Below are 14,527 nucleotides of genomic sequence, written 5' to 3'. Positions count from 1 at the left end.
ATGGACTTTTCCTAATTGCATAATATTTAGAGGATTACAATTATTCATATTTTTTTTATTTTGACAGGAAAATAATTAAAACAAAAAATAAATTACAAAAAATGAAAATAAAGCTCATTTGGAGCCGTATCTTGACAATACTGTTGGTCAGGGCTGGAGATTTTCCAATGGGGAATCCCAATGGGGATTGACGAGACTAGTAAAGCCAGAGCAGAACGCTTCTGCAATGCAGTTGAGTTTTGATGTTACTTTATGGTCCCTGTTCTTATTCTAGTTAAACTCCGGATCAGGAATTTTCCGTTTCAAGTGATCAACATTTGAAAAAAAAAAAAAAAAAACCATTACATCGCACGAACACAGGTAGGTCTTATGGCAATGAGAGGATAGGAAATGGCAAGGAGTGAGGAAAGGATGTGACCGTGGCCTCAATTAAGGTACAGTCCCAGCATTTGCCTGGTGTGAAAATGGGAAACCACAGAAAATCCTCTTCAAGGCTCCTGACAGTAGGGTTCAAACCCACTATCTCCCAAATGCAAGCTGATAGCTAAGTGACTCGAACTGCACAGCCACTTGCTCGGTCAACCTTTAATAATGACCTATGTGAAACCATGACTAGTGCTTACATTCCAGTTTATAAATTAGAACATCCTAAATTACATTTTCTTAGAAACACAAATAAAACAGACTGTACCACATGAACCAACTCTTTGTTCCATTAATTAATGAAAAAGAATTTGTGATTCTGTTCAAGATGATCTAATATGAATTAGTTTGGATGAAATTTCAGATGAGTGCAAATGATCTGCATGTAACATAATTGTTGGTTTGCTCAGTCAAAATGAAATTTCAGAGGCTTCTCTTCCTTAGTGGAAGAAATAGCAGCAAGAAATCATACATCATCATATGATATAAATTTCGTAATTATCCATATTGACAAGTATTCAATGTTTAATGGGGCAACAGTGGGTCCACCAACGAGCTAGAATATAATGCACAGAGTGGCTATCATGCTGCCATCTTCGAAGAAAGTTGAACTGGCGACCAGCATGTCTTAAGTGTAAGCGAGCGCAGAACAGAGCGGGAAAATGAGACATTTTCACACAGATCTTATTCATTAGGTATAACAGTTTGAGATTATTTGAGTTGATGAAGAAAATATTGGATGGAAAGCGTAACTATTTGATGCGTATACTGTAAGTTTTTGTTAAGCAGAGGTCCCCTACAGAATCGCAATGTACTGTAACATAAAACAGAAGAAACAAAATACTTAAAATTTGTTTTTTCTTGAAGCAATATATTGTTGAAAATTATTAAATCAATTATAACTAAGATGTGGATATATCCACACATCTACAATTTATCAACATGCAGAAGAGTGTAGGCCTACAGTAGTAGATTGCTGATTAGAATGCGTATCTAAACAGCCAAGAAAATTAAACATACTTTAATGAATTACCATACATTTCAAAGGCAACTTTTCTATGTAACATTTTTATAACATTGAATGGATATAAAATTTACAATAAACAAATTGAATTTTATGTTGATCTATCTGATTTATTAATAGTCATATTTCTCGATTCAAAACAGCTCTCTCATTCACACGAACCGATATGTATTTTCTAGCTCTGATTCATTGTCCCATGAAAAGTATTAATTTTGTGTACATCTGCCATATGGTTACTGCTTTCAGTTCTTGCATAACAGCTTTGTACTTGTGGTGCAATATAATTTAAAATGCTGCTTTAAGAGAAGTCTTATCATGCTGGTGTAATGGGTTTCCTGACTGAATTTGGCAGCAGTAACTAAATATATTATCGTTACTGTAAAACAACTACCCTGCAACTGACGAGAGAACTACAGTTTGTAACTTTAACATAAGGTTTATGTTACATCTTTGCGATGTGACTTTTTTTCTGAACACCTTTTCAGCCCCGTGACTATTTCACACCATGAGCTGGATAAAGAAACTATATTTATTATCTTTCTAGGCAATAAGTTCTTTCTTCTCTTCGGATTGCTAAGCAAACATAACCTTCAGACAGTCGTGACATTTAATTTTCTTTCCCACCTCATGGATGACATTTCCTGCTATGTACTCAACAATATTTTCAGAATACTTGGTGAATGACTCATAATTTGTAGCACAGCAGTCATGATCAGTAGAAGTGCTGTCATCAGAAGGAACCATAATACATGGCTAGGAGAAGCATAACTTCCTGTCGATGGGTCAAAGTGTCCCAGTAAACACTTCCTCTATGCCGATCTGAATTGCTCTGCATTGAGATTATTTGTTACCTCCCCTATCATGTATGGATGAGTAGAGCAATTCTAAATTGTTGGTAATGCCTTGGGCAGCTAAACTCTCGTATCATTAACTGAAAACCCGACCCTGTAGAGAAACGGGACAAGGGTTGGACATACACATATAGTGCTTTCCAATGTTCTGAACAAAGAGTACTTCGCTGCTTAGGATTCCGCTCATCTCTCTTCATGTTATTCATGCACTGCCTGGTCAGCTACTTGTCTTTTAGTGATCACCTGTGACGAGAATTTGTGCTTTACAGTGGCGAAAATTAAGACGATTTTTAAATATGCGTAGCCTTCTTTAGAAAAGATATTAACTTACCTGAAATTGGCTAAGATACAGTTTGTTTTTCTCAAACAAAATATGCGAAACACAATGCAGGCATATTCACTCTTCAATAAATAAAGCCAAACTACAAACTAATTTCTATCAACGATGAACTTGACACACATACGAGATTACTCAATTTGCTCCAGACAGCTGTTGTTGTTAGCTGGTATACTTATATCATGGTGGCTGCAGTGTTGCTTGCCTCCACGTGGAGCACTAATCGAGCTACTATAGCCACTCTATGTAATATACTCTAGCTCACTGGGGTCCACATATTCAATACACAATTATAAATGACAATCTAACTATATTTTCATTAAAAAATCATTGGCTATACCGCATGTAATAAATCTCATTCCGTATTGATGGTTATCACTTTACAAATACAAAGTATTTAAATAATCCTCCTTTTCAATATAGAACAACCATGTATATTAGATGGGACAATATCTATATATGTTTCAGCCTATCTAAAGGCCATGCTCAGTAGAAGCTCAAATATTACATTTATGCAAACAAATAAAAATCACTGATGAAGTGTGTGGAATTAAAAAACAATAATCATGATTGACAAAGTAAAAAAATGTTGAGGTAGAAAATCCTCTCGTCTAAAAACTCATTTGGTTGACAAAAAGCTGCCTTCATCTGCATCCCCCGGTGTAGAGAAGTCTGGTGAATTGTGTCAATTGTGTGAGTGGGCTTCCTGTAAATATCTAAAGAAAAGGGTTTTATTATGATTGCAAGTAACAGTTAAATCGAGATAATTAAGAGACTTGTTTTCGGATTCTATCGTGAAATTTATATGAGGGTCAAAGCTATTAAGTAATTCAAGTACTGTATTGCTATCTATAGTTTGAGAATCTAGGATAATAAAAACCATTAATTTTGGCTACGATATTAGTGTGTTCAAGAAAATAAATGTAAATGTCAGCGAGGATTCCCGAGACCGGTTTACATTTTATGGCCTTCATTGGACCAATCTAGCCAACTTTATACAAAGAATTTTTCAGTTTCCTGTTAGCCCAGTACATCTTCATTCTCTCTAACCTTATCCTTCTTTCTTCATCGGAAATCACCCTTCCTATTGTCTGTTTGTTGATTCTGATTTGCAGTCTGGTTTGCCTGTCTGTGAGTTTCTTGATTTTGTCGATTTTGTTTCTTAGGTCTTCCACTGTAATCTGTAGTTCATCCATATCTTCCATGATTTCTGTAATCCACTTAATGTTGCACTTACTATTCCATAATTTTTCTACTATTCTCCTGATGAACCTGTTCTCTGGTGTCCTGATTAGACGTCCAAAAAATGAAATGCGTTTCTTCCTGATTGTGCTCATTACTGGTTCTATTTAATGTAAATCTGAGGATCTGAATAAATTCGTTTATCTCACCTACAATCAATTTACTGAATTTGGAAAGATAACTTATTACTAATTTAATGGTTTTGTTAATAGGTGCATTTGTGTACATATTAACAATATCAAAGGAGTGAAAGGTGTACAGTTTTGGTAAAGTAAGATCTTTAATTCTATTACAAAGTTCTAGGGAATTTTTAACTGGCGTATTTGCCTGGAAAAAATAATGTGTTTTGAGAAAACCGTGAATGTACTGAGATATTTTGTATGCCGGACTACTTCTGAAATTAATAATGGGCCTTATGAGGACTTCGGCCTTGTGAATCTTCGGTAACGCTTTTGCCGTTGTTAACTTGGGTTTCATGACAAACAATTTGGGTTTCTCAAGGTCTTGAAACAAAATAAGAGGTTCTTAATTAAAGATTTCAGTTTTTGAATTCTGTTTGTGGGATCTTTTTTGACTACATTAAAATTATTGTCAGTAAAAAAGGAGTGCGTTTTATTTACACAGTCCATAGTCAGGAAAGAAAAGGAGATGAGGAGATTATAGGTCCATTTGGATATGGGAAGAGAAACAAGGCTGGAGATATTTTGGTAGACTTTTGTAGAAGAAATGAGCTGATCATTGGTAACACATGGTTTTGAATGTAAAACAGTCAGAAGATAACAAGATATAGTTGGGATAACAAAGTCAAAACTCTGATAGGTTACATTTTGGTCGAGAAAGGTAACAGGAAAATGCTAGTAGACGTAACAGCCCTCCCAAGTGAATCTTTCGAAGGAGATCACAGAGTTGTGATAGCTGAGTTAAAGATGGGAAAGATACAAAAGAAGACTGAGATTAGGCAGGAGAAAGCTAAGGATATGGAAATTGCAGGAGAAGGAAATAAATGAAGAGTTCCAGACACACATTAAAACAAGTATACCTAAAGAAGACATTGGAAGGGTCGAAGAAGAATGGGCATACTTTAAAACAGTCATGGTCGAGTCTGCAGAAAAGACCTGTGAAAGAGTATCAGGCAGGAAGAAAGATCAAGTAACGCCCTGGTGGAATGACAGGGTAAAAGATATAGTTAAAAGGAAGAAACAAGCTTATAAAAGATGGCTGAGAAACAGAACAACAGAATGCAAAACAGAATACAGGCATTGCAAGGAGTGCTCCAAGGTGGTTCAAGAAGAGAAAAAGAAATGCTAGCAAAAATTCACAGAATCTCTGCACGAAGATACAACCGGAAACAAAAAGATCTTATTCCAGTGGGTTAAAAAGAAGAAAAACCCAGGAGAAGGTGCTAACTTCAATAAAAATGAACAAGAGGGAGTGATGACACAGAAGCAGGATATATTGCAGAGGTGGGGAAAATACTTTGAACAGCTTTACAACGTGCAAAATACCTTGGTACAAGGAGAAATCGAAGAACCAGATTTAGTGCAGATGAAAGATATGGAAAATGAGGTGTCCATGGCTGAGAATGAGTGGGCCACTAAAAGAATGAAATGAGGCAAGGCAGCTGGAATTGACGAGGTCACCATAGAAATAATAATAGCAGCGGGAGCAGTTGTTCTACAGAGATTGTATAGACTCTTCAGAGTGATATGAAGAGAAAGGAATGTTAAAAAAGAGTGAACGAAAAGTGTCATTATACCAATTTTCATGAAAGGAGACAGGAAGAAATGTGAAAATTACAGAGAAGTGACAATGATACCTCATACAGCTAAGATCCTTGAAAGAATCTTGGATAAACGAATAAGAGGCAGAGTAGAGGGAAAATCGGCAAAACACCAGTATGGATTCAGAAGAGGCAGGTCCACATTTGACCCAATATTTACATTGTGTCAAATGATGGAAAGGACATGGTAGTAATGTTTCTAGATATTGAAAAGGCATATGACAATGTCCCAAGGAATTTGGTATGGAAAACATTGACAGAGGCATAGATTGGGAATGAAGGTGGAGGGCTTTGGTACACTACGCTACTCAGAGATAATCTGGAAAAGGGAATGGAAGAAGAAGAAGAAGGAGAAGAAGAAGAAGAAGAAGAAGAAGAAGAAGAAGAAGACGAAGAAGGTCCCTTATTTCCATAACTACAGTGGCATGTCTCTGGTAAGACCCCAACTAGAGTATGGTTCCAGTGTATGGGACTCTCACCTGGATTACTTGATTCAAGAACTGGGAAAAATCCAAAGAAAAGCAGCTCAATACGTTCTGGGTGATTTATGACAAAAGAGTACCATTACGAAAATGTTGCAAAGTTTGGGCTGGGAAGACTTGGGAGAAAGGAGTTGAGCTGCTCGACTAAGTGGTATCTGACATGTGATAAATATCATGTTCCTTTTGGGGATCATTGTAAGTACCTAGGTGTTAATATAAGGAAAGATCTTCATTGGGGTGATCACATAAATGTAATTCTTAATAAAGGGTACAGATCTCTGCACATGGTTATGAGGGTATCAGGGGTTGTAGTTAAGGATGTAAAGGAGAGGGCAGTCTGAGCTGTCTGTGGAGAGATGCATGGAATGACATCAGTATACAAATATGTTTGAGTGATGTCTTTAAAAGTAGGAAAGATCACAATATGAAGATAAAACTGGAATTCAAAAGGAAAAATTGGGGCAAATATTTGTTTATAAGTAGGCGAGTTAGGGATTGGAATAATTTACCAATAAATTCAATAAATTCCAATTCCTTTGCGATTATTTAAGAAAAGGCTAGAAAAGCAACAGGTAGGGAATCTGCCACTGGGCGACTGCCCTAAATGCAGATCAGTAGTGAATGATTGATGATTGATTGAATAATAATAATAATAATAATAATAATAATAATAATAATAATAATAATAATAATAATAATGGCCTTACGTCCCACTAACTACTTTTACAGTCGTCAGAGACGTCGAGGTGCTGGAATTTACTCCCACAGGAGTTCTTTTACGTGGCAGTAAATTTACTGACATGAGACTGACGTGTTTGAGCACCTTCAAGCTCAAACTTGGCAAATTGGGGTCAGAAGGACAGTGCCTCACCTGGAACCACTCAGTCAAACATTTTTTATAACAGATATCATTATCTGGAAGAGGAAAGGCCTAGGAGTTGGAATGAAGCAGCCGTGGCCTTAATTAAGGTACAGCCCCAGCATTTGCCTGGTGTGAAAATGGGAAACTACAGAAAACCCTCTTCTGGGCTACCGGCAGAGGGATTCAAACCCACTATCTCCCGGATCCACGCTCACAGCCGCGTGCCCCTAACCACATGGCCAACTCGCCCGGTATGTTTGTTGTGGGTATCAACAATGTTTGTATCTACATGGGAGGTTAATTATATTTTTATTATAATTAAAATTAAGTGTGATAAAATATTAAATGCAAGGAATATACCCATGCATTCACTCTTTTCTTGAGTGACTGTACATCATTATGGAGCATCTTGTACAGAACACAACAGAATGATTTTGAATGATGTGAAAATGGCAGCTTTTCAAAATTTTGTTCCCATGTTTTCCAGAAATCACAACATTCCTGAAAGTAAAGCGAACAGGGTTAATTTTCTTTCATAGAATCTTCACTATTACACTGCTGAGTGCCTCACAGAACTTATCTATCTTATTTTTATCTGCTGCTTCATATTATAATGAATAGAGATAATCCTAGCTCTAATTCCAACAGTCACAATACTTGCTCTCATCACTTATTTATTTAGACTTGTGCCTTACAATAACTGATGAATACGCAGAGACAATAATTCTAGACTTGATTTCTGCAATCTCCAAATCTACCCCCATCATTCATTCATCCATGTATATAACAAACTATTTTATAATATTGCACACTCCATCCTAACCATTTATATACCCCTTTCCAATATCATGTAATCTTCTGCTCCAACCCTCACATAAATGCCAATGAAAATGAAATGGCGTATGGCTTTTAGTGCCGGGAGTGTCCAAGGACATGTTCGGCTCGCCAGGTGCAGACCCGTAAACGACCTGCGCGTCATGATAAGGACGAAATGATGATCAAGACAACACATACTGTACACCCAGTCCCCGTGTCAGCGAAATTAACCAATGATAGTTAAAATTCCCAACCCCGCTGGGAATCGAACCCGGGACCCCTGTGACCAAAGGCCAGCACGATAACCATTTAGCCATGGAACATAAATGCCACTAACTGTTAACACATTCAATCTGAATCTGCTTGTATACTCAGTTCTACTTCATTCTTCGATAAGCCCTAATTGTTTACGGATTGTTGGTGAAGTAGGTACTTCAAGTCACTACAGTACAAATGGTAGTGGTAATGATGATTGATGATGATGATGATGATTATTATTATTCAGAATATGTCTAATGTGTGTGCTAATATTTTGCAGAAATGCTCTCAAGACTCAGGAGCACTAACTAGGCACTTAAATGTAGCCCATGTTTCATGAACTAGGATGTGACAATAGGAAGTCATATCACAAATCACAATACCATAAACACAGAAGCTTTTAACAATAACATTTAAATATACTTCATCCCCATGAACAGGAATTCTTACATACGTTTGGTATAAGCTAAAGTTCCAGCCTTACTTTGCTATAGGACTGGTTTATCTACCTTACATAACATAGTTAATTTATTTCCTTATACTGACTTTAGATGAATATAGTGTTTCAGAGTTTAATCTCTATTTTGCCATCTACATTATATCCATGCTACTTTCAGTGCAAAGAAGTACTGACTTTTTAGGGATACTATACCATGAGAGCCTGAGTTGTACTCTGAAGTTCAGTCTTGTCCTGCTGCACAAGCTTCATAGCACTGATTGTTTCTTCATATTCAGACTTCATGATCTCATGTTCCTGACGGAACTCTTGAATTATTCTTTCGAGCCTGTGTTTTTCTTCATCCAAAGCAGCATTCACCCTTTCAAGTTCCTGTTAAAATTAAGAAAGGAAAAAAAAATCAACAAAATAAAAATAAATATAAAATACTCCCAATTGCTCATGTTTGGGTTATCCTGTTTGCAGGTTATCCACACAACCTAAAAATAACTTAAACAAGTGTACAGTAGTGTACATTTTCTTTTCGAGTTTTGAATTAGTCTTCCTGTAAGCTGATTTCTTAAGAAATGTAGCTTTTACGACACCAATAACCCTGCACCGCATGACACCACAATAATGTATCATTGTTACAGTCTAGCATCTCTGTGGAAACTGAATTCAAGCTCAGTTTCCTGTTTGTAATCAATCTGTATGATCCTCAGCTTTATCTTGTCATGGAAGACATGGCAAAGAGATATAGAAAACATTCAAGAAGGGGTAGATGACAATATAATTGTACTGTGGCTGTGGGCATGCTTTAAAACACCATACAACACTGCCATTCAACTTATTATTGGATTGGATAATAAATGTTTTTATTTTTATTTTTTATTTTCAATGTGTTCTTCTCCACAAACCTGTATAACCGGGAGTTGAGTTTACTGTGAAAGAAACAGTTTAATACAGAAGATATGTAATTAGCCACTGTTACACACATTGCACTAAGAGATTTTTGTAAGCAATTTAGACAATCTGATAGAAAGGGTGGGGTGGGGTGGGGTGGGGTGGGGTGGTGAAACACCATAGCACTGGCACTCTGCTCCAAGGTAAGAGTTTTTTTAACCTCCTGGTAAATCTAGAGGCATAGATCTCTGACACTTACATATACATAAATGTTTAAATACTTTTCCAGGACTTGAACTTACAACCACACTTAATATACGAGGAGGGATCAAATATAAACGGGGTGTTATTTTTTAAATTTAAATTCATATATTGAAGAACACAAGGCAATTACAATTTATTTTTCCACACAGTTTCCAGCTTTGGAAATGCATTTTTTTCCAGCATATGGGCAGCTTTTTGATGACCTCATCGTAAAAAGAACAGGGTCGTGTCACCAGCCAGTTGTGCACGAAGTCTTCCACACTCTCATCATCTTCAAATCGTTGCCCTCCTAGGGCTTCTTTAAGCGGTCCGAACAAATGGAAATCACAGGGTAATAAGTTCGGGCTGTAAGGAGGATGATCAAGTGCAGTCCAGTGCATTTCCTGTTGCTTGGAGCCAGAGCTGCAGTATGGGGCCGCGCATTGTCGTGGAGGAGGATGACCTGTTGGTTGGTCTCATCTTTTCCGGCGATATGCAACCCTCGCCTTGTTCAACAGCTCGCAGTAGTAAGCAGCATTGATTGTGCATCGCTCATGCAAAACATCAATCAGCAATAATGTCTTTAACCGCACAAATGTTTTCGTCTGTAATGCTGGTCCGAGGACGGCGATCATGTTGCTGATTTTCCACACGTTCTCGTCCTTCCTTGAACTCTTTATGCCAGGCAAACACACGAGTCCTTGACAATGTTTGATCAGCGAACTGTGCAGTCAATCTCTGGCAAATTTCCGCTGCTGTAACTCTTTCACGAGCAAGAAATTTTATAATTATGCATTGCACAGTGGAGGGGTACACCTGTTGCTCTGATATCGTGAGCATTAATGATTAAATGGTGAGAAATATTTAACAGCACGCTCTCCTCACTCCTAATGGTTCCGCCTAAGCATAGCAGAAGCGCGGGGCCAGTGCTACCAATTGTTGATGTTCAAGAATAAAAATCCTGTTTATATTTGATCAACCTTCGTACATAGTCATAAAGCTCGCTGGGAAAGAAGCTGCAGATAGCACGTCACTACTGCGTGCAGCATCCTGCAAGCTGGGGACCAGGTGTTCTACTATGATACTCTATATTTTAGTTATTCATTGTTTGTTATTTTATTAATTCACAATAGTGATGGGCAGTCTGAGACGGGGTCTCGAGATTTCTCAAGACTAGCGCAAGCACCTGTTTCTCACAAGAAATGTTGAGAGATTTTGAGAGCATTGTCCCCACACTGTGTAGCAAGTAGAGTGTCGTAGGCCTATAGGTAGGTAGAAATGAATGTTCTTTGTGCCAAGTATGCAAGTAGCCAACCACAGGCCTTCTCCCTACCGTAAATACGTATCAGCAAGCAACTAGGCCGTTCAATTATACCGAGGTCTATTGCTGATGCAGTACGTATAACAAACTGTAATTACAAATGATACATATTCTAGCACTGTGTGCAGTGGTATATACAAAAATGAGTAGGGTAAGCACAGAAACGGACAGCTAGGTCTACTGTAGTATACATCGTTATCACCCACCATTTGACCAGTGCTTGTGTTTACCAACATTAAAGCGACAAAGGAAATAATTCTTTGCAATGTTATAGAGTACCCACGTCATAATTAGGAACTTCAGTATATGACTGTGCAATGTGTAATTATGTGTAATTTTGTGTAATTTTACGCAACGTAAGTCGTGGACATGGGATTATTTTGAAGAGATTCCTCATTGCACGTCCCCCATAAGTCCAACCCCTCGTCCACGTCGTGGGGGACGGGCAACGGTACGAAGTAGGGGATAGCCTGTAAGGGTGAAGTACAGCGGGGACCTTGTGTGCCCCAGGACCGCTACGGTAGCTGTGAAGGCCTTACAGGAACCCTGAAAAGTAACGGCTAACGGGGCTCTGGTGAAGTCCTTAACGGCAACTGAGGCGGAGGAGGAGACCTTTGGTACGGCAAAGTTGGCGGAGGAGGTAACCCTTCCTCTTGGGGTAAAATAAAGAGGAAAACCACTGCCTTGTGGTGAAGAGGGATCTTCAAACGCTAAGGGAGACTACCCCAACAGAAAACAGCAGGCTTGGAGGCGTAGGTGGCAGCCCCACCACCAAGCTCGGGTGCTGTGGGCCAATAACTCGCACAACCTTAAATTACCTTATTACAGAAACATCAACAATGAGAAACCAGACGGATCCGAAGATGACGACCTTTGGCTTGAAAAGGCTAACGAAAATTGGGCTATGGAATGCGAGGACTCTGCGAGAAAGTGGAAGGCTACGACAGGCAGTGGCATGTATGAGGAGTTATGGCCTGAACATCCTAGGTTTGAGTGAGGTAAGATGGAGTGAGTTTAGGGAACTGGCAACCCATGATGGAGCTACATTTATATACTCTGGAAGACCCGAGGGCGACGGAGCGAGTTATGGAGGTGTGGGTATATTAATGGATAAGGAGGCCAAGAGGAGCCTTATGGAGTGGTACCCAGTGACAGAAAGGATAATAGTGGCACGTTTTAAGACCAATATTAGAAACATTGTGTTGATAGTATGCTATGCACCTACGGAGTCAGCGGAGGAGGAAGACAAACAGACGTTCTATGGACATCTTAATAGAACGGTAAGAAACAGAAAAGGAAGGATATCATCCTAGTTGGAGGAGATTTGAATGCAAAAGTGGGACAGGATAACGAAGGACTTGAACATATTATGGGAAGGCATGGTTTAGGGGAACGAAATTAGAATGGACAGCTATTTGTGAACTTCTGTGCAAGCCACGATTTGGTTATTGGTGGTACTATATTTCCACATAAAGACTGCCATAAGGTGACATGGGTATCACCGGATCATAGTACAGAAAACCAGATAGATCATGTGGCTATTGGACGAAGGTGGAGGAGTTCATTGTTGGATGTGAGGAATAAGAGAGGTGCAGACATTGGTAGTGATCACCATCTTGTTGTGGCTACCTTTAGAATGAAGATACAGGCACAAAAGAGAAGGATAAAGCAAATAAGGAAGCGATATGATGTTGGAAAGCTAAGGGATGACAGAAATGTGAAAGAAGCCTTCAGGATAAAACTAAAGAATCGATTCCAAGCACTCACTGAGGTGGAGGATGAAACTATTGAGGAAAAATGGGTGAAGACTAGATCTGTATTTACTGAAGTAAGTGAAAATATCCTGGGTTTTAAGGACAGGAGGAAAAAAGACTGGATGACTGACCAGACATGGGAAATTATCAGACAAAGGAAAGAGATAAAGGAAGTAATGAATGCATGTAAGACATGAGCAAGGAAGGCAGAATTGCAATCCAAATATGCTGCGAAGGATAAGAAAGTAAAGAGAAGTGTGAGGAGAGATCAAAGGAAATGGATAGATGACCTATCTCAACAAGCAGAGGAGGCAGCCAGAAAGGGAAATCTTAGAGAACTCTATACCATCACCAGAGTTCTGGCAAGGAAGCAGATGCAGAAAAACCGTCCAGTCAGAAACAAAGATGGTGTCCTCCTAACAAACTCCGAGGATCAACTGAAGCGATGGCAGGAACATTTCTCTGCAGTGTTAAACCACTCCTTGGAGGAGCAAGTAGATGCAGGAGAAGGCGAAGAAGAGGAAGAAACCCAGCCTGACCCAAGGATTAAAGTCTGCATTCCAACAGTGGAGGAAATCAAGCAGGCATTGAGAGAGTTACATATTGGTAAGGCAGCAGGTGTTGATAATATTCCAGCAGAAGTCATGAAGGTTGATATGGATACCACTGCCAATATGTTGCAGCCGCTATTTGAGAAGATATGGCTTAATGGAGAAATGCCGACAGATTGGAAATGTGGGTTGCTGGTGAAGTTGCCAAAGAAGGGCAATACGTCAAACTGTAACAACTGGAGGGGCATTGCGCTTCTTTCAATCCCTAGCAAAGTCTTCACCAGGGTTCTGTTGAACAGAATTAAGGAGTATATCAACTTGAGTCTCCGCAGGCAGGCTTTCGATCAAATCGCTCGTGTGTAGACCAAATAAACACCTTGAGGATAATTCTGGAGCAGTGTGCTGAATGGTCATCTCGCCTCTATGCAGTGTTCATCGATTTCGAAAAAGCTTTTGATTCGATCAACAGAGAAGCTATGTGGAAGGAAGTGAAGCGGTATGGTGTGCCATCACAAATTACCAACCTCATTCAGGAAACATACCGTGATTATACATGCAGAGTCATACATGAGGGCCGTGTATCTGAACCTATATCTGTACGTTCAGGAGTACGTCAAGGTTGTATCCTCTCGCCAACCTTGTTCCTGGTGGTGATTGATGCGGTAATGCGAAATGTAACGCGAAATGTGAAACGTGGTATCCAGTGGGGATTGGCAAATAGGTTAGAAGACCTAGACTTCGCTGACGATGTGTGCCTCCTGTCTGAGGCACATGGTGAAATGCAATCAAAGATTGAAGACTTGGTAAAAGAAGGAAAAAAGGTGGGACTAACGATTAACTCAAAGACCAAGGCCCTAAGGATGAACACCAACAAACTAGACCCATTTGTCTTCAGCGATGAACCTATAGAGGATGTGGATAGTTTCACCTACTTGGGCAGTGTAGTTTCCAAAGATGGAGGAGCAGTACAGGATGTTTCTCAACGTATACAAAAAGCGAACGGTGCCTTTGTTCGGCTCTATCCGGTATGGAAGAACAACAAAATATCTATCAGGACCAAACTTCGCATTTTCCGAAGTAATGTCAAGGCTGTTCTACTGTATGGGTCCGAGACCTGGAAGGTGACTAAAGTGATTACCTCCAAGTTGCAGACCTTTGTCAACCGCTGTTTAAGGAAGATTTTAAACATCTACTGGCCGGAAGTAATCTCCAATCATGAACTATGGAGAAGGACGGGTGAAACC

General features: G+C 39.1%; 1 protein-coding gene across 1 annotated transcript in view; it reads right to left on the bottom strand.

The window, feature by feature from the left end:
* The window catches only part of LOC136864147 (pleckstrin homology domain-containing family D member 1), a 315,900-nt gene that overhangs the window by 142,445 nt on the left and 158,928 nt on the right, over positions 1–14,527 (bottom strand). The window contains exon 6 of the mRNA XM_067140786.2: positions 8,728–8,904. Within this exon, the coding sequence (XP_066996887.2) occupies positions 8,728–8,904 (177 nt within the window). The remainder of the gene's footprint in view (positions 1–8,727; positions 8,905–14,527) is intronic.

Source organism: Anabrus simplex, chromosome 2 (assembly GCF_040414725.1).
Source record: "Anabrus simplex isolate iqAnaSimp1 chromosome 2, ASM4041472v1, whole genome shotgun sequence".
In the NCBI taxonomy this organism is placed as follows: Eukaryota; Metazoa; Arthropoda; class Insecta; order Orthoptera; family Tettigoniidae; genus Anabrus; species Anabrus simplex.
The sequence above is the reverse complement of the archived record's forward strand: the minus strand, read 5'-3'. Positions and strand labels throughout refer to the sequence as shown.